A 27,123-nucleotide genomic window follows, 5' to 3' on the forward strand; every position below is an offset into this window, starting at 1 on the left:
AGTGCAGTCCCTGAGGGAGGTGCAAGTCTGCGGGACAGCAGTCTCCAGCTGATGAAAGTTTAGAATGGAGGACAGGTGGCACGTGGTCTCGATGTTGCCCCTCCTAGGCATTATTGTTTCAGATAGCATTGCGTTCTTTACTGCGGAAAACTGCTCTATTTGGTAGAAAAAACATTTTCCAGTCTTACTTTATAGAACCAACACGTTCCTTCGTACTTATAGTCAGACCCCCCAGGATATAGCGGCTTTTGTAAAAATGCAGCGCGATTTCTACAAAAGTGCCGATTTCGCGGGCACTTTTGTAAAAATCGCGGCATTTTTACAAAAGTGCCGATTTCGCGGCAAACCGCGAAATCGTGATATCCTGGAGGGTCTGTTCAGTACCGCAGAAACTGCACGGACAGTTAATGGTATCTGTACATCTCCTGTCTGCCTAATAACTGCTTGACCTTCCTGTATGAAGGTGGACCTATGATAGACTGGATACTGTTTAATGGGAGGACGGTACGGATTTGTCCAGTTCCATGGAATTTACGGGGAAACACACAGAAGTGGAAACTGAACTTTTGTGTGACAGACCGTTTGTACTGGGAGAAGCGTGGTGGCAGGAGAGACCAGTGCCACTACTTGCGAGGATCAGGTTTGCGGGGAGCTATTTAATTTTCTTCCCCAGCAGGATTGAAGAAGGGGGGGGGATGCAGGACAAATAGGTATCACAATTTTTGGGCAAAGGAAGAGGTATAATTGAAAGACGTAAAATTAATATTTGTTTCTAGTTTTTCAATTGCTCCTGGTGTATTTTGATAGATAATTGAATTGATGCACCTACCCCCCCCACCACTCCCCCAGGCATCTGTGTATCGCATAGTTTACAGTTTTGATTCCTGAATGTTTTAAATAAACCTTTCATCCTTCTAAGGTCGATGACGTGCTCAATTGATTTGAGCCCCTTGCTTTTTAATGTGTATCTCGCCCCTCTCTTCACCTTAATCGCCAACTGGGGCGTCAAAGCAATCTCATACGTCGATGATACTCAGTTGGTGCTCCCTTACCAAGATCAGACGAAGGAGGCCTTTAGCAATTTTAAGGGATGTCTCCGTGATGTTGCCATCTGGATGAACACGAACAAGCTAAAATTAAATGCAGGGAAAACGGAGGTGATCTTTTTTGGGAAAGGCCCTGCGCCCTCACCAGATCTTTGGTGGCCTACTGAAATGGGGCCTCCTCCTTCTCCAAGTACGAGTGCTAAAAACCTAGGGGTGAGGTGGGATGATGACCTCTCTTTCTCCACCCACATTCAACAAGTAACGGCTGGTTGCCTAAATAAACGTAGAAATTTACGTAAATTCTTGGACTTACTACCCGAAGATTGCCGCAAACTAGTAGTCCATGCTACAGTAACCGCTAGGCTGGACTATGCCAATGGCCTTTACTTGGGCTTACCGAAGTATGCGATCCAGCGATTGGAACTGGTGCAAAATGCGGCGGCAAGGCTGATCAAACATACCGGTCAAACAACATATCTCGCCACACCTACGAGCGCTGCACTGGTTACCAGTGGCAAGAAGAATTTAGTTTAAGGCTCTGACACTTGCCTACCGGGTTTTGCAGGGCAAGTGCCTGCAATATCTCAAACTAAGACTCCCCCGCTACAAACAGGCACGCCCCCTGCGCTCAAATGCGCAAAATCTTCTCTTGGTCCCTCGCGTCTCAAGAGCTCGGCTTGGAGGGAGAACGTTTTCAGCCGCAACAGCCAAATTGTGGAATGCCCTACCGCTCGAGCTACGCAATGCCAGCTCAGAATTGTGTTTCAGGAAACAGTTAAAAACGTGGCTTTTTAATCATTAACTTCTTCTTTTTCACTTATACACTGCCCCCCCTCCTTCTCCCCCCTTGCTCACTAAGCGCCGGGACACCTCAGTGAGAGGTAGCTGTTGCGCTATACAAACTTCAGTATTATTATTATTATTATTTGAGTGATAACATTTATTAAGTTGGTAGTTAGATCATCGTTTCTCGGATTACACCCGGAAGTATTAGGTTTCATTCCAGAGTTTAAAAACAAGCATTTGCAATGCAATAGGTTTCAAATTTACACGGGTTTAAGCAATTGGCATTGTAAATGACAATGTCTTTTATTTATGTTTTCAAAACCAAAACATAAATAAAAGGCATTGTCATTTACAATGACAATATCTAATTTTTAATAGGGTTGTCTTCTTTGTTATATATAAGGTAACAAAAATGCTTTGAACACATTTTTATAATAATTTTTCCACATGCTGCAAAGCAGCCACGCTGCTCCACAACACAGCTTGAAGACATTGACAAAGACAATAGCTTTAGCCAAACACATATAAGGTCCCATAGGCGAGACCTATTGGCTATGCCAATGCTTGTTGTAGTGTGTTCTTGAGTGGCATTCAGAAAACATTACAAGACCACCTTTGTCCGGCTGATCAACATCAGGTCGTCAGCATAGAGGAGATTTGAAATAAGTGTTGAGCCAAGTTTCAGGGCATACTACGGAAGACAGGACAGAAGGAAGGTCTGCCAAAAATAGATTGAAAGTATGGGGGTCAAGACACACCCCCGTCCACAGGATAATGGAATAGCCCTGGATAAATTGCACTAACTGCCCAGCTTAATTCTTACCCAGGTGCTGGAGTTATTTTCGATGGCTCTTAAGAATGCTGATGGTACTGACCAACGCCTGTTTTGATTGATACAGTCAAAGGGAGCTTTATAATCAATGTAGCAGAGGTGTTTTTTGTGTGAACCCAATCTGGTTGATCAGGATGATTGAATTTGTGTTGACCCAATTAAAGAGCTGCTCCAATAAGAGCTATCAATCTATAGTTCTCTGCTTTTGATTTGTCACCTCCTTTAAAAGTGAGCCCTAAAATGGTCCTTTTCCAGGAAGCTGGTATCTGTGCTCCACCTAGGGTGTGGTTGAACTAAGGGACCATGTGCCCTGCCCATTTCACTGGATCAATTTTGTAGGTGGCCCAGGGAATTCCATTCGGGCCAGGGGCTCTAGTGGCTCTTCCTTTAGTTATCTGCCAGTGGATGGCATTTTATTCTATGCTTAAAAGAAAGCTGGATGCGTTACAAAAATAAAAACAAAACGTTTTCCTTTCATTTTGGTGTTCACACACTTTCACAAAGATGAACGAGTCCCATGGGGCCCCCTTCCCATTTTTAAATGGGTTACCTCTAACTTGAAGTTGGTGGTACCTGCGAAAAATGTGCAACCACATTCCCAGTTGCAAAAACATTCCTACATACCAGTGCTATTCAGTATTAGGAGGGTACACCCTAAACATGCCCCTTCCTGATATCGAATCGCAAAAGCAAAATGCAATTCGGTCACAAGTTACTGAGTCACATTTTGTCTTTTCTACATCGAGCCATTTGAGAGTGGTAAAAATGCTCGATACATCTGGCCCTTATTCTTTTCCATAACATTTCTGTGTAGCAATTGGGAGCACCTCTCACCAGAATGCCATGTGAGAGCAAGTATCAATGTTTAGCCCGTATCACAGTGCTTTAATTCGAACCATGATAATGTGGAAATTGGAATTTTAGCAGGATTGTTCTGCAGGAGAATGTTTACCTTGTAGCTTTTGTCAACAAAAACATAGAAAGTCCTCTTAATCTCAGCAGTGCAGAGTGCACACAAACAATAAACGATCATTATTCTGCACACATTGCATGAGCAAATCAAACACTCCTAAATAGAGGGCTTAAAAACTGAGGGTCAGATTTATCATTCTTTCATACAGCAAGCCACCTTGCTGCTCTGCATGAAAGAGAAAGGACAGGAATGCCCCATATTTACCATTATACGGTGCATTCCTGTCCTAGGGCTGGCGCACTTTTGCTGCCTAGTTTAACACCCACACTCCACCCATAGAACTGCCGCAGAGTAAAGTCTGCCTTGGATTACTCTAGATGTATCAAGCCATGCTAGGCCACACAAGGTGGCCTTGCGTGGCTTAATATATCTCACTTAGGTTTTGCGTCACCCTGCACGACTCAAAACATTATTAAATATTTACTTTCCTTCTCCCCCCAAAAATTTTATTGAGTCAGAGTTCTGCCAAACTTGTTTGACCAAGCATATTCAGGAGTGCTGCTGTATGATGGCCTTCCAGTTCTGGCCTTGATCAGTCTCTGCCTATTTCTTCAACTCCATTGCCTACCTGTGGAATTCTGCATCTGCTGTTTCAGTAAACCGGGTGTGCACTATTCTTCTATTTAGGTTCCACTTACAAATCGGTTAACTTGCAAAATCTGCCAAACACCTGACTCCCCCACCACACCCTCTGCGTAAGATTCCACAATGCTGGCATCCGTGCCAAAGCCCTAGAATGAATCTGCTCTTTCTTCACTGGCTGAACGCAGAGAGTCAGACTTCCACCGTTCAACTCAGAACCCACAGAGATCAGCTGCAGAGTGCCTCAGGGTTGCTCCCGGAGCACCACCCTTTTTAACATCTATATGGCCCCGCATGCAACAATCATCAGAAGCCACTGGCTCAACGTCGTCTACTACTCTGACTACACCCAGCTAATTCTCGCTCTCACAGACTAACTCACAGCCGCCAAGAGCAACTTCCACAACAGGATGAAGGCAGTTGCCACCTGGATGAAGAACAGCTGCCTCAAGCTTAACTCAGACAACCCCAAAGTTTTCATCCTGGCCTCTTCCCAAACTCCCCCCCCCCCCTCTGCCTGGGAGGACTCCTGGTCCTGGTAGCCCACAGCGCTCGGAACCGCCTGCCCCCAACGAATGAAATCTTGGCATCATCCTGGACGCCTTGCTCTCTATGAACTGCCAAATCAACGTAATTTTGTCCTCCTGCTGCCAGACGCTCCATCTGCTTCGTAAGATCTTCAAGTGGATCCCCACTGAGTCCATAAAAATGGTCACCCATGCACTCGTCAATAGCAGACTTGACTACGGCAACGCACTCTATGCTGGCAACACCCAGAAACTCGAAAAAAACGACAGCACATCTAGAATGCCACCGTCAGACTAATCCTGGACATTCCACATCGTAGCCAAATCTCCCCCACCTGAGAGACCTTCACTGGCTACCTGTCAACAAAAGAAACACCTTCATGCATACCTCAACCACTGCCTCTCCCTCGACGCTCCCACCTGACATCTCCACTCTGCCCAACTGGCCCTGGCTGGAGGAAGATCCTTCTACCTTGCTGCGAAGACCTAGAACTCCCTGCCTCTGGATCTCAGACAATCCCTGTCGCAATTCAGGTAGGACCTCAAGACCTGGCTCTTCGACAGAACCACAGATTCTCCACCGACCCATACCCACTTTGCCCCCCGCCCACAACTCACTCTCTCCACCCACCCCCCAATGAGACCCTCACAGGTGAGTAGTCATGCTCTATAAGATTCCTTATTGATTGATTACCTAGTCAAGAGTTCCTCCATTACTGTAGGTGAGCACTTTAAGTAATCCTACTTCTAGAACCAGTTTACTATTGGAGAGGGCCCATGATATCATCTAATGATCAGAAGATTTTAGACCTTGAATTCCTGCAGGTTACATTTGCTGAGGACTTACTCCCCTGTCCGTCTCCTAAATGGTGGCACTTTGTATAGTTCCCTCTGTGAAGTTTTTAAGAGTGTGTGACAATGTCTCTTTTTTTTCTTTTTCTTTTAAGGTCTGTGGATTTCTTGCTGGATTCAAGCCTTCGTAAACTCTACAGTGAGGATGTGCCAAAATCAGGGAAGCACACTGTAGCGCCAGCAAGCGATTCCACTGCCACGAAGAGTACATGAACACAAGTAAACTGTGAATGATAGGGTATAAAGTATGGCCATAACAATACCATCTTACAAAAACTTCTTATTTCAAGTATGCATTCATCCTCAGGAAGGTCAGCACCCTTGGATGTGTTGGTCTACTACCTGTCTAGCTGGGAACAGAATGGTACCTTTTTTCCGCCCTTGAAATACACAACATGAGTAGCAGTGCGGGTTGCAGAACTCTGGCATTATTGCAACTAACTCAGGGCTGACGGGCATATGCAATCACCTCCCAAAGATTGTGAAACCATCACCAATGGAATGTCTTATCCCCAAGAAACCTCTACCCATAACAGATCCATGAAGGCTACCCACTGTCCTGGTTTGGAAAGAATCCCTACAGTTCACCCTTTGGCTATTACTGGCCTTAGTCTGCAAATGTTTCTTTGCCAGGCAGCCCCCTATGGAGGGCAGTAGTAAAAGGGAAGCCTCTTCTTGCAGTGTTCAAACAGAGCTGGATACGGGCCTCAGAAATACAAGGTCTGTATGAAATATATTTAGTCACAGGCAGACCCTGTAAACGTAGGTCAAGTCTTGGGAACAGAAGCTGTGCACATCTTTCCTTGGCGAAGTCCCTTGTGGTAGCGCAAGGTCTCCACATTTCTTCACTCCTGGATTTTCACTCATGAAGGCGCACAGTCTTAACATCTCTTTACAGTTATAGGCACAATTTGCAAGCATGAGGCCAGCTCCTGGACAGAACGGTCTTGAGAGTGGAAAGCCCATGTTTTCGGAGACTCATACGAAGGTTCTTGTAATTTGGCTTGTCATGCAATCCATAGTCCACAATAAAGCAGGTGTTTGTTTCAGCATTCCAGGCAGTATATTGAAAGCAGTCACCCCCAAGGTTACATGGGGTTATTATAGTTCTTACAGATTTTCTTTTAGTTAACGGGGATAACTGCTGTTTTTTTTTTACAAGCACTAAGCCTCGCAATCTAGTCTTTCCACTGTGGAGTCCCATCACTTGCTCAGCAACAAATTAGTTTGCCTGGTCACTCTATGGACTAAGGTATCTGTCTCAAGGCATCAATACTTAACTCACGGAGACATGCCTAATCAGTGTATAAGCCTTTGGGTGTTGATATTATGAATTACATTTAGTTGTGTCAACTCCGCTGTCCCCCTCCATATGGTTGTGCACTCTATCAATTTGTCTGTAGCCGGAGAGGTTCACTGTCTCATTATCTGCACAGATATTCATGTGCAGTGGCATGTTTTGTTTTTAATTTTGCAATAATTTCTTTCCTAATATGTGGCATCTGGGTTCGGGCCTTTGGCAAGTTTACTGAGGTCATCTAAATGTTTAACTAGCTGGGTATGATCTGGCATTACATGTTTTCTTATTGGAGGCCAAAGTGACTAATGAAGTTATTTACTTCCACCAGCTCTTATGTTGAACTAATGCCGTTGCTCCACCTCCAAACAACATACCTTGTGCAATATAACCGCTTTACTGTGCGCAAGATTTCCCCGCTGTGCGGGCAAATTCTACGCGTGCGCAAATCAGACTGCTCCTAGCCGTCCGACGCACGCCCACTGTGATGGCCGGGTCCGTCCAACGCACGGAAGAGGATAAACTCAGAACTTACTTTTGACAATACAAACTAAGCTCCATGTCAACCAAAATAAAACACTCACCTCTTACAAACTACATAATATTACGCTAAGGAAGGTCAGCTGCAACACATGCAAACCAAGCCCATCATTTGCTCTTGATAAACAAGCTCATTATTCGCCCACTGATAACTGGAGCAAACTTCCCTCCAGCTTCCTAAACAATGTCCCCCTTGAAACACATCCTTAACCACTGGCAACACAGACATGCCTCTTCTCATCCACTAGCAGGCCACAGCCAATCTAACCTTTGCACCCCTCTTGATGTAGAGGGTGAATTTGAAGCGATATAAACTTACATACAAGGAGGTGAGCGTAATGTCACAGGTTTGCACTAGTTTGCCTCATCTTTAGGGATGCTCCTTGGTGAGTAAACTACAAGATTGAGTCCCATGTGCTACCAGTCCTGCAATTGTACTAAACTTCTTTATTCACATGCAGGGTCAGAGAATATTCACAATTGTAGCCACTGTCAGTCAGCCTTGTCTTCATTATGGCAATATACTTTATTTGGGACAGGAAGTAGACTATTTGAACACACAAATGTCCATCCAATGAAGAATAAGGGATCTTCACCTACAATTCACTAACTAGTATTTCCATGAGGGGGCTCGAGCTGATCTCGAAGCGGTATCAGAACGTGGAGGCCCTTATTTACCGGGATTTGGCGTTGGGCAGTGCAGCAAGTAATCTTGCTTTGCTGCCCTATGCCAAAGTGAAAGGGCAGGAATGCACTGTATTTACGCAATATGGTGCATTCCTGTCCTTTATCCCTGCGCTGGCGCCGTTTCGGCTGCTTATCGCCAATGGAAGCTCCCTTGCACCATGGTGCGAGAGTGCCTGTGTTGTCTGCAGAATTGTTTTATGTGCAGGAAGGGGAAACTTCCTGCACATAGAAAGAGGAAAATGGCTCTTAAGATTGTTTATGTGTGCTGCAGAATGCAGCACACAAAGAGGAAATAATGAGGAGAAATAAAGACATTTCTCCTCATTATGCCTCACCTCAGGAGGAGTAAGGATTTGGTGCTTCTCCAGGTTTACATGCTCTTATAAATCTGGGGCAGTGTCAAAATCAATGGCTGTTGCGTGGGAAACCCCGCTGCAATGCCAGTGGAACAGCTCCTGACCGCAGAAGTAAGGCAACACAGCGATTTGTGCTGCCTTGCTTTACTTCACATCTAGGAGGCCATCCAAAGGCACGCATAGTGGCTTTGCGTGGCCTCAGGTATGATTTTGTAACCTGCATCGCCAGGGAGTCATAAAAAGTGATGCTCCGGCACCACAGGGGGGGGCTTGTAAATAAGCCCCTGGTGTCTCTTGACTTCTAGTGGACTATTCAACCAATGATCATCAACTTGAGATAGCCATCCCTGTTGGGCATTGCCAAACAATGGACTATCACATTTAGACTGGAGCCACTTATTTTAGAGCAGCAGAGGCCGTACTATTCATACGGCGCACTTTCTTTGTTTGCACCCCAATGGAGCACCTTTCAAAAGGTGCACCTGGTGCAAACAGGGAAAGTGCACCATGTTACAAAGAATGAGCAGCCCCCCAGGGCAGCTGTAAACTTGTCCTGCCCGCAATAGAAATACGAAGTGGCTGCTACAAAGCTGCTCCGTGTTTCACAGTGCTGGTGTCCTCCTGCCTGCACTTCGAAGAGGGGTTATAGATCCTTTTGTACGTATGCAGTGAGTGATTGCACCCTCCTGCAAAGGAATGTGTGGGGGAGGTTCTTGGGATGACTTTCTAACTTTCAGTGGGCTGCCTTTAGGAGGTGCACTGAAAGTGAGCCATCTTTTTGTGGTGCACTTACAGTGAGCCTCCTAAGGGCATGTTTGCCTCTGCCCCCATGTGTATAATATGGTATGGGTGCAGATGCAGAGATATTCTCTTATTTGCATGGGGCCATGTAGCGCTGTCGCTACATGTGTGCCACCAATATCAGAGAAGCGGACACACAATCGTTTGCTGCCCCTTCTATATTACTTTTGTGCCCTCTGGGCACAGGAAGTGGGCACACCTGTTCGTTGCATCCCTGGGGCGCAATATATAATACGACCCCAGATGTTCTTGTAGGTTCCATGTGTACCAAACAGGATCTCCCACTGGCAGCGGCCATGTGTCATGCACAGCCTGCCTACTTCAGGGATAACATCAAGATAAGACTCATTTTCTGGAATTGTAGAGCTTTTTTAACCCCTTGCACGCTGCGCGAATTCCCCCGCTGTGCGGGCGAATTAATGAGTGGGGGGTTCGGATGGCCCCAGGCCGTCCTCCGCATACGCCCACCATGATGTCGGGCGACCGGGGGTTGTCCGCAGCACGGAAAGGGTTAAAGACCTTGCATTGTGACTTAATTTTGACTCCCAAATACACCTTCAGCACATCTGTAAACTCAAGCTGAGCACCCATTTTTCATCACAGAATGGTGTCAAGGTAGGACAAAATATTTGGCAGGAAAGTTTTTCAGCACACAGCTGCATCACCTGACTTACTTGATCAGATTCCAAAATAGTGAACTCTTTTGACTCTTAGATAAGGCCAAACAGGCTACCTGCAATTCGCAAGCAGATCTATGTAGAAAATGGTTCGTATGTGGATGTTTCAAAAACAAGTCACACTGTCCTTGGAGGCACGCCTTGCACTCACAAACTCCTACAGGATTGGAACCAAGACCGTCAGTTAGGAGTATACACTACCTTGCGGTCGCAGCAGGAAGAATCCATTGCACACCAGCAGAGCCTCAACAGTTACAAGGGACAAATCTCGAAGCGAACAATTGGAACAATCATGTTCGCATTGCTAAGTAAACCCACTTTGTTTGTCATTCATTTTACCCCTGCTACCCCCTTAAAGACAGCCATGATTTACCAGACAACAAAAGACTTTATTTGTGCCTTTGGATGCCGGGTGATGTTGAAAGTCTTATTCCACCGTCGCTTGGTCATTCTTATTGAAGTGCACCTGCAATTCTTTCTCTTCTCTCTGTAGAGGTGGGTATGGGCTCCGTGGAATCTCTGCTTCCGTCTTCCTCTTGCGGCAGTAAGAACCCAGACTGCGGGCACAAACAAGGAGGCTACCGGTGAAGAGTGCCCCAAGGAGGCAGCTTCCCACGAAGGCTGTAGCCGCAAGCAAGAACCTCTTCAGGCTCCGGCAACGTTCTGGAAAGGAAGAAAAATACGGCCATTGAAAGAGGACTGGACCTTTTCGAAGACCAGTTGCACTGACGGCTCATTTTAGGATTAAACATTTTAGGATTAAAAGTCCAATGGCATTCTAAACAAAAAGCTTACACCAAGTAGCCACCTGGGTCACCTAGACAACCCCAAAGTAAAGCCTCTCTATCAAGAACAGCTGAACTCTCCCTCCAAGTTATATGAAATTATCAAAGACAATCTCACCCTCTTTAAATCCTAGTTCCTGGTGCAAGTAGGCCAATAATCATTTAAAATAAAACCTTCTGTACTTTGCAAGTACCTCATGGTTCTAAAGCTAGGGCTCATTAGTGTGAGGTTAAGGTGTTCAAGGAGGGACAGGGCCAAAGCAGGGTATGACTAAAAATCTTTTTTTTAAACTCACAGTGTCCTTCATCACCCTTTTAACTGGATTAAAAGCCCCACCCATTGCCTTTCCTTTCTGAGACCGGTTCTGATTCTGAGTGAGTCCAAGTGAAGGGAAACACTCCATTCAGATGCTTTTGTTATCGTACTGGACAGGATTTTCAAGTTATTCATGCCCTGGCCTACAAGCATCTCTCCAAACATTCTTGTTACAAGGCTAAGCATGATGTAAAGTAGAAAGATACTCGTAGCTGTGTAAGGTAGAATGATGCTCGCTGCTGGCTAAGGTCTGCATCATTTTCAATGATACCAACCGCCCCTTCCCCCCCCCTTCGAGTAAGACCCCCAAATAATCTATTTCTTGTAGAGAAAAGACCCTAAGTCAGTGTTGATGCGTGAGACAGGAGGGAGAAAGGTGAGATTTAGTATTCTAGGGACATGAGAGAATGAGACGCTGCTGTCATAGTATTTCAGGGACATGAGTGAATGAGAGTGTGGCATTGAGTATTCTAAGGACATGAGTGAGTGAGACGCTGTCTGTTATAGTATTTCAGGGACATAAGTGAATGAGACACTATCCTTTAGTTTTCTAGGGATGAGTGAATGAGACACTATCCTTTAGTTTTCTAGGGATGAGTGAATGAGACACTGTCATTTAGTATTCTAGGGACATGAGTGAATGAGACATTGCCTATCATATAGTATTTCTGGTGCAGGAGTGAATGAGATGCTGCCTGTCCTAGTATTTCAGGGACTTGAGTGAATGGGACGCTGCCTGTCATTTCATATTCTAGGAACATGAGTAAATGAGACTCAGCATCTCATTCACTCATGTCCCTTGAATACTTAATGATACGCAGTCTGTCATTAAGAATTCTATGGACATGAGTTGGCGAGGGGCTATCACCTACCTTCCCACCATTCAGACTCCTTTTTCTGCACAGTCAGTGGTCCCAACACCACTCTGTAAAGCGCTACTCCATGCTCTGAATCTGCAGAGGTGGGAAGAGGAAAAAAAGTAATTGTGTGATAATCTAATTGGCAAGTACACACCGTTCAACCACCCCAGATGCAGCGCATTTGGGTGTAGCAAGATGTAAATTAAATCTATAGGGTGTAGTAGTTTAGTAACATAGCCACTGCCACATGTGACTAACATTTATCATGACTGAACTGAACCTACACAGGCCAGTAGCATGAAGACAGTTTCTCCTTTGGACTGAACTTGACCAAGTGCACATACTCCTCCCTAAGTGTTAAAGTTTTAAGCCACTTATCCTTCTGTGTAATAATTTACCACTTTAAGCAGATGGACCTTGATTACACACCAGAACCCATGCTACCAGCCCAAACACTTACGCAGCCACACCTTCTCTCAATGACTTAAGTATTACGCAATTGTAAGAAATTAGAACATACTTATTTTGGATCCTACTCCAGGTAGGTAAAAACAAATTAAAAATCTGATCTTCTATTAAAAAAACACACCAAAAAACCCCAGAAAAGTATATAGCGCTTCCTATGCGAATCCCACTGAAATATCGCATAATCTCAAGTCTTTTCCATTTTTGATAGTCTTGCAACTGCGGAGGCCAATAATTATTCGGTCATGATATCCCTATGTGATCACCTATCAGAATATTTTCATCATAAAATCCAAGACATGTTGGCCTCTCCTATGAATGAACAGGCTGTAAGATGGCAACCTTCACAGAAGACTCACGTACAACTCCTAGGTTCCTTTCATCTTTATACTTGGCAATAGACGGCCTTACTCAAGTTAGAATCCTTTGAATATCATCTGGATCCCCTTTGGACACCTATCCAGTAAAAGGAGTTAGACTGCTGACACTGTTGCGGGGATTCTGCTCATGCTCAGAACTGTGCCCAGGAACCCAGGACCTCAGTGAATTGTGGTGTACCAAAAAACTCGCCTCAGTACCCAGAACCCCTAACCGACTAGCATCAGTATCTCATTAGCTCTCCATCCTATAGCAAAGCTACCAATGATTAGACAACCCAAAACATGCGACTTAGGGTACTCTCAGGAATGGTGGTAATCAAGAACACTCTTTAGTTTTTATTCTTATACTAGTCGACAACGTGAGTAATCAGAGACACAGAAAAGTTTTAATTGTTTATTTTAACGACGTGTTCTAAGATGCAGTATTTTTGCTAACATAAGCAGGCATATGATTAAAAGAAATACGATCAGCATTGTTACAATTCCATAAAACACAAAGGGAGAAATAATATTATAATGATAATGGAAACAGGTCCTATAGCGCCTTGTGAACCACCCTCCCCTGCTAGGAACTAGTTTTTATAATAATAGAAGGTCTCTTAGGCTTGAATGAGGAACCCCATACCTCCAAGATCAGAAGAAGTGCATCACATCAAGATCAGCAACGCTCTCTCACTGGAAAAGGATTTTCTCTAAGTGCCCCAATCCTGCATGCAGTGCAATATTAAAGGCACTAGAATTTCAGTTAGCTGTAGCTGTGTTCATGTTGTGTCTAGAGCGTGTGCCGATCAACCTGAATAACAGCATACATTGTTATGGTGACCTTGAAAGCTTCTGCACGCACTGTACAGACTAAGCTTGCGATGTAAATCTAGGGATGTTAGAAACAAGCTGTTCTCATGTAAAGAAAAGCAAGCAGTTTAACTTACAACAGTTACATGTAGTGTCGTGTGCAAAAGCTGCAAAGTGGCAAATGGTGTTTAAACTTCTAATAAGCTCATGGTAACATAGCAATGTGTGCAAGCAGGGCCCTGTCTTCACTACACCCTCCCCTGATCGGAACACGTACAAGAAGGGAGACAATTAAGGAATGCAGAGTTCAAGTTCGAGTGAGACAGAATCAAGTTCAGAATAGTAAGGAAAAATTTTAAAACCAATAAGAGGCAGTATACTACCAAACCTGGAAATGGAAAAAAAATGTAAAAATTCTTTGAGCACAGGACGCAGTGAAGATGGACATATGCCAAATCAATCCATCAGCGTATAGGCACAATACGTTGCAACTGCCTCCAAAAGGAAGTCATTTTTCTCATCGGAAAATAATTCAGCCATCCAATTTAACAACGTGAAGGAACATACATGTTCTTCGATAGCCGGAGCCTCTAGTACCTTCAGAGTACAACTCCGGAGTTCTTCAAGATAACTGCGTGCCTGAAAAGTCATGGGCTGCACCACATATGTTCCCATTTTCTAGGACTCCATGTGCCGTCGCACAGGCCATAATCCCAAAAGCACAACAGTCCAACTCATGAGCTACTAAGGGACTCAAAAGTTGATCATAATCCGGGTTAGGAGACACCGTATTGCAGAGACACAAATCCCGAGCGCTTTCAAATCAGCAATCCAGGCAATGGAAAACAGGTTGCACGGACGTAAAGTACGAAAACTGGAAGGACATTCCATATGCTACACTCAAAGTAGCCAGGGGTAGCGATCCATAGTATTCAAGCATCCGGTTGCGAAGCTGGAGCATCCGGGGCAGGCTGTCTTGTGACAGACTGTGCAGCCATTTTTGAGCAAGCAAATTAATAGCAGCACACGGCAGCCATGGCGAGAATTAATGGTAAACTGCCGAAGATGCTGGAAAAATAGAATGATAAAAAATGCGGGTATCACACCAAATATAGTTTGGAATGAGGTCACAAGGCCAGAGCTTACCACTTAAAAAAAAAAATGCACCAAGCCATTTATCGATGAGGCATTGAATATTGTGTGAATCAAAGCGCCGAAATGCAGTGGGAGATTAGTATTTAAAAGCGCATGCACCTCGATGCGGGTGTTTGCCACGTGAAGGACAAATGTTTCACGGGATGAAGTAAGGGCAACTTCTTTCTGTGACAATAGAGCCCTTATTCGACTCATCTTGTTGAACTCTGCTTTCAAGGTCGGAATGGAAGGCCAAATGGATACATCAAGTTTCCCATGCGGGGGCGGGAAAAGCAAATTTTTTCAGCAGACTACACGTTAGGAGACGGTCACAATGTACAGAATCCCTGCCAGCATACCGCAGTAATCCTCATTATTTAAAAGTAAATAGCTACCGTTAGCTAGCAACGTAAAGTTGACATTGGATTACTCTTTAAAATGCATGCTAAATTCGAAGCCAATGGTTCGTATCTGCCTATGGCATAGTGTTTCATACATGAATTGAATTTAAACAAGGGGAAGGGCAGTGTTATTAACCCATGAATGAGCCATACAGTGGAATTAGATTTGGCAACAGAAAAAGGTAAAGGTTCCAACTTTTCAATATGCAAAAGTGAACATGCAGCATCCTTCATAGACATAAACTGTTGTTTTGCAGTCAAATTAAACAGTAAAAATAGAGAAGAGGTATTCACGTAGTCCCATGGCACTTTTCCAGATTTTAAAGTTTGTAACGCCCAAGCAAACTGCATAATGGAATGTAATTCGACCATGGTACAAAACAGACACTTTATTCTGTACAATATCAACAACAGATAAAATAATACTATGGATATGTGTAAATTCTGGAAGAAAGAGTATCAATGCTATTATCCACCACTGCAAGCACTTTTTCTAAATTAGCTTGATCAATAGTTCTTAATCTAAAAGAAGCTTTAATTTGAGACAGTTTCCAAACTTCGTTGTAAACAGCATATACCCATCTTTTTGACCTGCCTCCTACAGGACCTTTAACAAAATCATTCAAATCAACATTGTCTAACAATTTGGGCAAATTAAGATTAACTGATGCCAAACTGGAGTGTATAAGCCAGTTCTGACATAATTTTCCTACTGAATAGGTAGTAACAGAATGGGCGCTTTCAAAACAGGGATCCATCCTAACCTGTGTGTAGCCAAAGGCCAGACCCAGAAAACGATGTTGGAATGAATCTGAAGTTTTATGCCATAATAACCAACCTTGGGGATCCAAACTGGAAATATTAAAGGAGGAAGTTTGTAATAGGGACTGCAATTCATCAACAGACCTATTGGTGTGATTGTACCGTGTAGGGTATTCACCCAAATCAGGACTAGAAGGGGCATTGAATTTTTTAGATGTAGCCAATCCAAAGCAAGTAGTTTGTGAAATAGTCTAGTTCAAAAACAACATATTGTTCGGGATGAGACATGCACGATGCAAAGCTTCAGTGCCCTGCACTTGCCAGCTTTTAGAACCCCAAACAGATTTAAGATCTATAGTATCTTTCCACAGCTCATAGCCCCCTATAGCTAATTGATCAATAAAGGACTTCGAATACAGTAATTTAGTGTGGGTGAGTCTAACTTTGGAAGTGGACTTAGCAGTCATCTTAAAATAAAAGGCGTCAGGATTGGATTGATTAAAATCAGTAATATAAGTACATTGATTCAAAAGAGTTCGAGCTGCCTTCAATAGGTGCTGGACTATTTATTTATAAAGTTTTATGTAGCGCAAACTTGATCCCGAAGGATATCAGAGCGCTTTACAATTTGAGGCAAAGGTAACAAATCAGAACATTAGTCTAACATGGGGAATCTAATGGGCATTGAATTTCAAACCATCATATTCTTGCTGACATTCCGGAGTCCATTTGTACTCTTTGTTTTTGCCTAGTAGAAATCTTAAATTGATAGATTTGCTTGCCAAGTTTGTTATAAACTTCCCATAGTATTCTACCATATAAAAGCTGTAGTGTTCTGTTAGGTTTGCTGTCTAGTCTTTCTAGAATCATCTGTACTCTTTGTTCTTCCCCTTCCATCCCTGTATTCTATTTAGAATGTAGTTTGAATTACCAACGGTTTTACTGATGATCTGCTGGCTGTGTGAGCTGCTGCGCAGCACTTGTTCCAATAAATCTACTTGATAATCAACCCGCTTGTGAGCCGATTACTACAAAAAACGTGGCGACGATTTTTGAACAAGTGTCTGCTCTCCACGCGTGCATCCTTGGAGTGAGATTCGGCGAATTCATAAAGACCAGAAGACGTTGAGTGCCTTGGAGAACCAGTTCAACCCTCGAGAGGACGTCGAGTACTTTGGAGAACTGGTATACCCACCCTGCCTTTCCTCAACCTCACCGAACATATCAAAAGGTACTGTACCTAAATTTTTGGTCTTCTAACTGGAAGCGGCAGCAGTCTCCCCTCGTCGCGGGCAACGGCCTGCTCACCTACGTCAGATGCGCTCCAAGCGTATCTGAGCTTCGTTCTTGGCGTATTGAATAACGCCCAGCCATCGGTGCCTATCGTTTCCTAACGCAACCAGCGTACTTTGCGTAGTGAAACGTCACTGGAACGCACCGTCCTGACGTTGAAACGCAACGTTGGGAGCCATTTTGCGGATCATTTTCGTGTTTTTTTTCAATGTCTCTTTATTGTCGCACTGCTAACGTACAGTAGGAGAAAAGTAAGTTTTCGACGCGCTATTCAATGCGCATTACAGTTACCTCGTGCGAAGCTGTTCACGAAGACACCAAAATTTAACTACCACGAGGTGAGTGGCGGCAAAAACACCCTAACTGAGTCACTTTGTCTGGAGGTTCTTGTTATCACGAAGCAGAAGACAGTTTTTGTTTCTCTAACTGAGTCACTTTGTCTGGAGGTTCTTGTTATCACGAAGCAGGAGACAGTTTTTGTTTCTCCTACTTACTTTTGCCATCAATAACTCTTTTGTTTTTCCTTGACTGTGCGTCCCTCCAACATTTTGGGTGAAATCTTAACATCTCTACAAACATGAGTCTACAAGCTGTTTCTCCCCCACCACCATTCCTTGATCTTCCAGGCGAACCTCCCATCGTCTGGAAAAAGTGGTTTGACGCTTTTACCACTTATTTAGGGGCTATTGGTGCATCCAGGTACAGGGCAGAAAGGAAGAAATACCTCCTGTTGAACAGTCTGGGATTTGAGGGACGTTCAATTTTTAAACATTTACCCCCCCTGGTACTTGCTCCTGAAGAAGAAGATTTAGATGACTACAATCAAACTGTTAAACTTCTTGAACTACGTTTTGATGTTAAACCTAGTTTAGTTGTCGTCAGGCATAAATTCTTCAAATCTGAACAGAAACTAGGGGAAAAGGTGGAAGATTTTATTTCTACTCTCAGAATATTGAGTGCGGAGTGCGAGTTAGAACATTTTAGGGACCAAATGATAAGAGATCAGTACATTTGCAAATGTTTAGGTAAAAACATCCAACAGAAGTTGCTTTCACTAGATAATCCCTCTCTCGAAGAGACTGTGCGAGTAGCAAAAAGTATTGAATTCTCCAAACTTTCTGTCAAGGAATTAGATGTTAGACCTTCCTCGTCCATTACTAAAGATGAAACAGTAGTCAGTTCTGTAAAGGTTGTTGATAATAAGATGAGTGCTTTGGGTCGTGCTGACAACAAATTCTTCAAACAAACCAATGTATGTTTTAAATGTGGCAATTTTCCTCATTCAAAGTCTGGTCGTCCTTGCCCAGCCAGAAGTGTTACATGTAAACTCTGTGGCAGAGTGGGCCATTTTGCAAAAGTGTGCCAAAGTGTGAAAAGAAACTCTTCTTTCTCTCAGTCTGGCAAACAGTGGAACAGTAATTATACTCCCACCTCGGTTGCTTATGTGTCTGATTTCCCTCAGGACGACACTAGCATACAGGATGATCTGAGAGACATGGTTGCTGTGGTTAGCATTGAAGATCCTGAGTCGGAGTGTGTGGATCCTTACTCCGATTTTGGCATCGGAGATAAGATTGTTTGCCTATTAGTAGATTCCGGGGCCAGGATAACCATGCTAACTCAGGAACTTTTCGAGGAGGTTTGGGGTGATCGCAAACTCTTTCCTCCAGATAGGCTACCTCTGAATTACGAGTGTAGGAAGATTGAACTATTGGGATATTTTGAAGATTCAATTGAATTCAGAGGGAGGAAAATTTTTGGCAAAGTGTATGTCTCAGTCAAAGGATTGAACATCCTTGGTTGGTTCCACCAAGGTTTGTTTAAGATGGTTCTCCGCCCTGGAACCAAAGATCCCATCTCCATTGCTGTTGTTCAAGCTGACGATCTCTCCCCTACAAACAATGTCCTTTCCACCCAGAACGATGATTTTGTCTGCACTTTAGCCAAAGATTTTCCTTGTGTTTTTAGCAATAAGTTGGGAGAGGTGAAAGGATTCATGCACACCATCCGTATCAAGGACAATGCTATCCCAATTAAACACAAACTGAGAAACGTCCCATTCAGTGTGCGAGAACAGCTCGAGTCAGAGCTTTATGACCTTTGCAGTAGGGGAATAATTGAACCCATTGAATCCTCCCTATGGCTTTCCCCTCTAGTGGTCGCTAAGAAAAAGAATGGGGAACTTCGTGTCGACTTACGCAGCCTAAATAAGAATATCTGGGTTGATTCCTTTCCCCTGCCTAAGATTCCCGACATGTTGTCCCTTATTGATGGATCCAAGTGGTTCAGCAAACTGGATTTGGCATCCGCGTATCACCAAGTGGTTCTGGATCCTGCTTCCAGACACTTTACTGCTTTTGTATCCCCTATAGGTTCCTTTCAATACTGCTGTATGCCCTTTGGTTTGGCCTCTGCGGCAGCCGTCTTTCAAAGGATCATGACCAATATTTTAAAAAACATCAGTGGGGTTGTTGTTTTCCAAGACGATGTGCTCATTCATGGTAAAACTTGTGATGTCCATGATGAAATTCTGAGGGAAGTTTTGAAAACTCTGAGTAGTGCTGGTGTTGTTTTAAAGAGAGAAAAGTGCATCTTTAGAGCACCTAAGGTAGAATATCTTGGACACGTGTTATCTGAGAATGGTGTAGAGCCCAGACCTGGTCTGGTCAAAGCTATTGTCGATAGTCCTGCACCCAAAGACAAGAGTGGTTTGAAGTCGTTCATTGGACTTTGTGAGTTTTACGCTAGGTTCATACCTGATTATGCTACAAAGGTACAACCTTTGTCCAACATGCTTAAAAAGGAGGTTCCTTTCCTATGGGATGCAAATTGTGAAAAAGTTTTTTCTTGGATTAAACAAGAACTTACCGGGTCTAAAGTCTTGAAGCCCTTTAATCCCAATTTGTTGTGCACTATCACTGTAGATGCCAGTGGGTTTGGTTTAGGGGCTGTCCTTACTCAGGAGGTTAGTGGTGTTGAGCATACACTAGGATATGCTTCGAGAGTTCTTCGTGGAGCTGAATCCAACTTTGCAGTTATTGAAAAGGAACTCCTAGCTTGTTGTTGGGCGATAAGGAAATTTAATCCGTATATTTGGGGTAAACACTTCCGTTTGAGGACCGATCACAGTCCCTTAGTCTCTATCCTTACTGGAGTTCGGATTAAAGAGCATTCTCCTAGGATTGCCAGACTTTCAACGAAACTACTCCAATACGATTTTGAGGTCAGCTACATACCTGGCAATAAGAACATAAGGGCTGATTACCTCTCAAGGAATCCTGTTGATTTTGACTCTGACAGGGATTGCGAGGAAGATTATGATGAGGAAGACTGTTTTGTAGCTTTTGTTGGGATTGATGATATGCGCTCTATTAGTGAAGGAGAGTGGAGGGAGCATTTGTCCAGTGATACCCTGCTCAGTGAAGTGATCAAATTTGTCAGAGGAGGGTGGCCCAGGGAGAAGAATGTTCATGTTTCTCTTCAGACCTTTGTCAAAGTTTCTGATGAGCTCTCTATTGAGGGTGGTATCCTCATGCGTGGCGACAGATTGGTTCCTCCCAGTGATCTTAGAATTAGGATTGTCAAAGGTGCGCATGAGGGTCATCTCGGCAAAACGTTAACCAAAAGAAGGGTTAGAGAACATTACTGGTGGCCCAAGATGGATCAGGACATAGACACTGTTGTTGCTGAGTGTGTTGTCTGTTCTAGTGCCGAGAAGTGTTTGAAAACACGTTCTCCCCCTCTTCAACCTATCCCCTTCCCTGATAGGCCGTGGGAAAAGATAGGTATCGATCTAGTAGGTCCGTTCTATTTACTCCCTCCTGCCTCCAGATTTGCGATAGTTGCTGTCGACTACTATTCTAAATGGCCAGAGGTCCGTTTTGTAAGTGAGGCCAACTCCAAGAATGTTATTGATTTCTTGAAAGACCTGTTTTTGCGTGAAGGTTTTCCCTCCTCCATTGTAAGGGACAATGGCTCACAATTTATCAGTCAGGAATTTCGTTCATTTGTTGATTTGAGTGGTATCGATCATCTGAGGAGTGCACTTTATCACCCTCAGACGAATGGTCTCGTTGAGCGCATGAACAGGGTGCTCAACAATTGCATTCAGTGGGCCATTGCTCAGCACTGTCATGTCCCGAACGCAGTTAGATCCATGTTGTGGTTCTATCGTACCACCCCCCACTCTTCCACCAAGGTTTCCCCATTTGAACTGCTGCGTGGGAGAAAACCATGTTCAAAGGTTTGTCCTGGGTGGATGTCACGTTGGGTGAAAATGAATTCAATTGATAATGTGGATAAAGTTGCCAGGTCTAATGTCTTGCATGCCCAGTCCAAACAGAAGAGTGTTTTTGACTCCAGGAAGAAAGTGATCTCTCAGCCATTTGTTGTGGGTGATAGAATTCGGATCAAGTTGCCCACTCACTCCACCAAGGGTAGTCCTAAGTTTTCTGAACCTTTTGTCATTGACAAAGTCTGTGGCAATTCTGTGAGAGTGAACATGAAAAACTGGTGGAATGCTGCCAGGGTTGTTAAAGTGGGCAAATCTGTTGTTCATCTCCAGTCTCCTCATGATATTCCTATGTTGCCTTCTTCTCTTTCTGTTCCTGTTCTACCTTCTCATGATGTTCCTGCATTGCCGTCTACTTCTTCTGCTCCTGTCCTACCTCGTAGGAGCTCTCCTGTTCTACCTTCTCATGATGTTCCTGCATTGCCTTCTACTTCTTCTGCTCCTGTCCTACCTCGTAGGAGTTCTCGCACTCGAGTCACTCCTGCCAGGTTCCGTTCGCTTCTATGTTCTTTCTTTGTTCTGGTTCTATTTCTGTTCTTTCCATCTTCTTCTTTTGTTTTGTAGAAGAGAGGATAATGTAGTGTTCTGTTAGGTTTGCTGTCTAGTCTTTCTAGAATCATCTGTACTCTTTGTTCTTCCCCTTCCATCCCTGTATTCTATTTAGAATGTAGTTTGAATTACCAACGGTTTTACTGACGATCTGCTGGCTGTGTGAGCTGCTGCGCAGCACTTGTTCCAATAAATCTACTTGATAATCAACCCGCCTGTGAGCTGATTACTACAAAAGCCTAATGCGATTACAATGAACATTATACATACAGTCATACAGTTGTATCCTGTGGGAAGAAAAGAGCACAAGGTGAGGACCGTGGTAACCACGTAGTTCATGGGGGTTCGTAAGAGTCTAGAAACGCATCCAAAGAGTCCCACATCTTCCTAAAGGATGGTTTCGAAGGGGAGTTTTGCAATGCGATACTGTCTGCCCCCCTGTGGTGGATGATCCAGTTTAACTAGCTTTTATATGATGTCATACTTGTGTCTTTCCAGTTGGCAAGGACCATTTTCACTGCAGAGGTAAGTAGCAAGTCACAATGTTCCCACTGTGTATAATTAACCACATTTCTAAATGTGTTTGCTTTATGCAGGAAACGATTGCCATAGTGTTGGTAGCAGAATAAGTCTGCATAATTAGCTGAGTCCAAGTTCAAATCTTCAGCATCAATAGGAGCATAATATTCCAAATCAGAAAACAGAGCCTCTACGGCTTGGACATCCCAATCATCAGAGCGTATGTTCTGTTTTACAACATCCCCCATTGAAACACAAAGTACATTGGGGACATTAATAACCTCTGTAGGGCCGTGTATCTGAAACTTAACAGCATCCCACACAATCCCATCTAATACAGGCTAAGCTGTGATGTTCACAAAAGTCTGGTCCGTTCTCATTCTGTGAGACGAGGAGCGGGGTGCCAAAGTTCCATCAATTAACCCAATTGTAGATCTCTTTTTAACATAATGTCCATTTACTAGATGAAAAAATACAACCACAAATCCAACTAACATGAATACAAAATTTGAAAAAAGCACCAGCCAAATGTAGGTCCAAGGGGGTATCACAAAAAATGTATTTTAAACCAAACAGCAAAAATAGAAACGTTTGATGGGGACCTTGATGTTGTAGAGTCAGTGTCAAATGAAAAACGTGACTGGTCAACTGCACTTGTCTGCAAACCAGGCAATGACACATCTGTGGGATGAGTGTACTCAGTATCATCATGGGGATCACCAGCCGGTGGATTCAATAATGGATTAGTAACTGTAGGCATCTGGATGGCAAGGTCAGGCCTGATGGTGTTCGCCGGAGCCAAAACAGAATTTCTCAGCATTGCTGGACAAGAGACCGCTGGTGTCATACTAAGAAGATTTGGCCATTCGCTGTAATTTGACATTGTCAATGGAGATGTACCGGTTTTCCTTGCGGTCAGGAAGTGGAGGCAAAATGACTGTTCTTGTACCCTGCACTCCAAGCACAGGAACTGGTGCACGATATGAGGAGCTGAACTCCTTGTTCTCCACCTTCTCACGGACCAGGTCACTGACTCGGGGTAGCCAGCCAACTACCGGAATCTGAAGAGTTGCATCAGATGTGGAGGGCAAATGTTCCTTTGCAGGACTGTCTCGAGTCTCTTGTAGGTTCTGTAATACAGCAGAATGTTCATCTATGTTAAAGGGCAGGCCCCGCCATGTCTAGACCCTCAAGGTCCGGAACAAACATTTTAATGCCAAAGAGCATTTCGTATGGGGTCCGCCCACCCAGAAACCTTCTAAGTAGATTATTAAGTGCACGTTAAACACTATACAAATGGGCCAGCCAGTTTCTGCCAGTACCTAAAACCCTAGCTGTCAAGGATTGCTTTAAGTCACGGTTCATTCACTCCCCAACGGAATTGCCCTCAGGCCGATACGGAGATGAAAATTTGACCTGCACCCCCAATGACCTCATGGCATCCTTGTACACCTTTGAGGCGAACGCTGGACCCTGGTCCAAATGAAGGGTGCCACATGCAAAAATTCCCACAAAGACACGCAATTCCCTTACGACAGTTCAAGCATCAGCACTACGTTGCGCTCAGAACCAAATAAAGCGTGTGCACGAATTCTCTGCAACTAAGATGTACTTATACGCAGTATCTGAGGAGAAAGGACCGCAGTGATCTAAGTAAACACACCCAAGTGGTTTATTAGATATGTACAGCTGTGTTTGAGGTGGACGCGCAGCAGTTGAAGGTTTGATCTGCTGGCAAATGTCACAAGTGAGGACATAATCACGCGTCTGTTTTTACAATCCACGCCACCAGTAACGCTGCTGTAAGATAGAGTCCGTCGCTGAGACGCCGACATGAGCAGAGGCCATGCCCTCGTGAGCGGCTGTTATCAAGGAAAGTCTGCGGTCCACGTTGGAAATCAATATGTCACCAACGTTGTTAATTCTCACATAGGGAATTTATCAGGACTTAAATGATAAGAGTATTTAGAAGGGAAACCTATAGGGTTCTTACCTCCCTTCTCTGTAGCAGCAATGGCTGCCAAGATGTCATCATCAATCTTACTTTTGGAACGTGTAACTGCTGCTACTACATATGTTGCTACTGCTGTCTTTGCTGCTTCGTCAGCAAGACAGTTATCAACAGCGTGTACTCCTACGCACTGGTGACCAAGAGTATGAATTACAAACACGAGCAACAGACGTTCTTTAAGCTCTGCGACTCGAACCCATAACATTTTGTGTTTGATTGTGCCGCCTTTGGAATCTCAATATTCATTCCAATTCCAAAAGAATAAATTGTCATTGTAAGGCTGAACACAGTAGAATGAGTCACTTACAGTAAAAGTAGTCACACAAGGATCAGCGTACTCCAGTGGAAGCACCAGAGCACGTAGCTCTGCCAACTGAGCGGTGCAGTCCCCTAATGTCTGTGTATGCACGACATCGGACTTGAACTCTCCATTCACCATGGTACCCACCACTATTGCGCAGGGCGCTGAATAAGCATGCTTTGAATCCGATGCCTGTTGCACTGAACCGTCAGTGTAAATGATACAATGGAAATCCTCCAGCGGGCGCAAGGACAAAGAAGCCAGATGAACAAATTCATACTGCAAGTACTCCTGAGTTTGCAAAGAGGAATCAAAGATAAACGTGACATCCGGAGACGTCAAGGATGTGGCCCATTGTATCCAACGAGGATGCAAAGCTTTTGAATCTGGTACACTGGCCTTCGTCAGGGCAGGGTACGGTGTAACAACCAACATGTGTTTCCCCTGTGACAGTGCTCTCTCTTTCAGAATCGCCATCTGCACGGCAGTCAAAACCGTTTTCTCAGGAAACTATCCAAAAGGGTTGAACTGTGAGTATTTTGTACCGCGCAGGTCTGACAATGAGAGTTCAAATGGCGGTAATCCAATACCAGACGGTACGACCCATCAGGTTTGGTTACAGAGAAAAGAGGATTATTCATCGGCGCCACACATGTTTTAATCCCACCTTGATATTCCAATTGTTCGAGGATATCTGTAATGGGAGCTTTCGCCTCACGCCACATGAGATATTGGGGTTGAGGCTGTGGCATTGACCGCAATGGTATCTCATGCCTGGGCGAAAGTTTGTCTCATCCACATTGAGTACTGTACAAAGCAGCTGCAAGCACCTTCGCCCACTCTTCTGCAAAATTCTGCACCTGCTCCTTCGGCACTGTGTAAGCGAAACTGGGAAGGATTACCTCCTTTCCTCTCGGAGCGGCCAAAAATGAAAGGTGGGGGCCAATCTGCCTCTGCTAACAAAATGTCATATGTCAGATTTCCCCCAAAAGCCCTTTTATTGTACGTTTTATGTCACCTTCAATTAAAAGGACTATGTCATATAGTCTGTCAGGGGGAGCCACTCTAGTGTCAGCTGTCTCAACAGTAATGAACGTGTCAGTTGCTGTCGCCTTCAGATACGGACGTAGTGCTTGCCGCACTACTGTAACCTCTGCTGCGTTGTCTAGCAACGTTAGCACCCATGTCAGGTTCCGAAGCTGTGTCCTCACTATCTGTGGCATATCTCGTGGTCAATTATGGCGTTAAACAGAGACCCCCTGAGTAAGATTAAATTCCTGGATCAGGGCAAAGCAATTGATAGCAAAAAATTCACATCCAGGCAATGACAGTGTAAACAACTGGCAACAACTTAATATGACATTATAAACACAAGTAAAAGAAAAAGGTATAACCAATAATTATGATAACATAAAATGTAATAACAGTGATAAAATTTGATGAACACATTCATTTAGATACAACATATTATAAAAAGATTAAAAAAAAGAAGAATACAATATTCAATTGCAGTATTCACTCTAATATTAGGGAGAGATAAAAAGCTGTGATAACTCCCAAGGCTGATTGTCGGAATTGATGTCTATCTGTCGACGCGTTTCGACACAACCAGTGTGTCTTCATCAGGACAACATCAGCGTATTTCTATGATTTAAGAGATACCAATTTTAGAATAGATTTACTTGTGTTTTAAACATATACATATTCTTTTTCTTTTATTAAACTTTTTGTCTTTTTTTAAACCTCTTTCGATTGTACTCTTACAAATTGCCAGATATGTCTTAACATAGAAACAAATTAAACCACGATATGAAGACACATAGCAAGAGACACAACAGTAAAGGTGTTCAAATAGAGCTTTTAAATGTTACCCACTAATCTAAGAAAATATTCACAAACGGCACTTGATATAAAGACATATCATAGCTGGTTCAGTTCACAGTATTAACGTTAACATTTTGCATTCCAGAATTAACTATCCAATAACATTTCAAAGTATAAACCTTAGAGACAAAGGAGGAAAGGTAGAAAGAACATTGGTGCTAATATCCTACATGGAATGAATTTTAAGATCAGGGATACACATTATCTAGAGGATATAGCTATAATCTATATGTAGTCTAAATATTGTCTAATTGGCAAAAGTGTTCCTAGAATCGTGGCTCAAAACGTAACTAGGGTATTTTAATCTGAGGAAAAACGTTAGGATGTTTTACAAAGTCCTATAATTCTTATCGTAAGGACTATTTTTTCTCTATCCTTCTTATATCTATTACTCTTTTCAATGACCCCATTCTAATAACTTTAT

General features: G+C 43.6%; 2 protein-coding genes across 2 annotated transcripts in view; one reads left to right on the top strand and one right to left on the bottom strand.

Annotated features, from left to right (window-relative positions):
* The window catches only part of MTFP1 (mitochondrial fission process 1), a 140,797-nt gene extending 134,149 nt beyond the window's left edge, over nt 1-6,648 (top strand). Inside the window, exon 4 of the mRNA XM_078667248.1 lies at nt 5,694-6,648. Within this exon, the coding sequence (XP_078523374.1) occupies nt 5,694-5,811 (118 nt within the window). The 3' untranslated portion in view covers nt 5,812-6,648. The remainder of the gene's footprint in view (nt 1-5,693) is intronic.
* A 141-nt stretch (nt 6,649-6,789) lies between these two features.
* The window catches only part of LOC144792300 (zona pellucida sperm-binding protein 3-like), a 177,874-nt gene continuing 157,540 nt past the window's right edge, over nt 6,790-27,123 (bottom strand). Inside the window, exons 7-8 of the mRNA XM_078667247.1 lie at nt 11,930-12,010; nt 6,790-10,619 (exon numbers count right to left, since the gene is read on the bottom strand). Coding sequence (XP_078523373.1) covers nt 10,384-10,619; nt 11,930-12,010 — 317 coding nt within the window. The 3' untranslated portion in view covers nt 6,790-10,383. The remainder of the gene's footprint in view (nt 10,620-11,929; nt 12,011-27,123) is intronic.

This window comes from Lissotriton helveticus, chromosome 11, assembly GCF_964261635.1.
Source record: "Lissotriton helveticus chromosome 11, aLisHel1.1, whole genome shotgun sequence".
Lineage (NCBI taxonomy): Eukaryota > Metazoa > Chordata > Amphibia > Caudata > Salamandridae > Lissotriton > Lissotriton helveticus.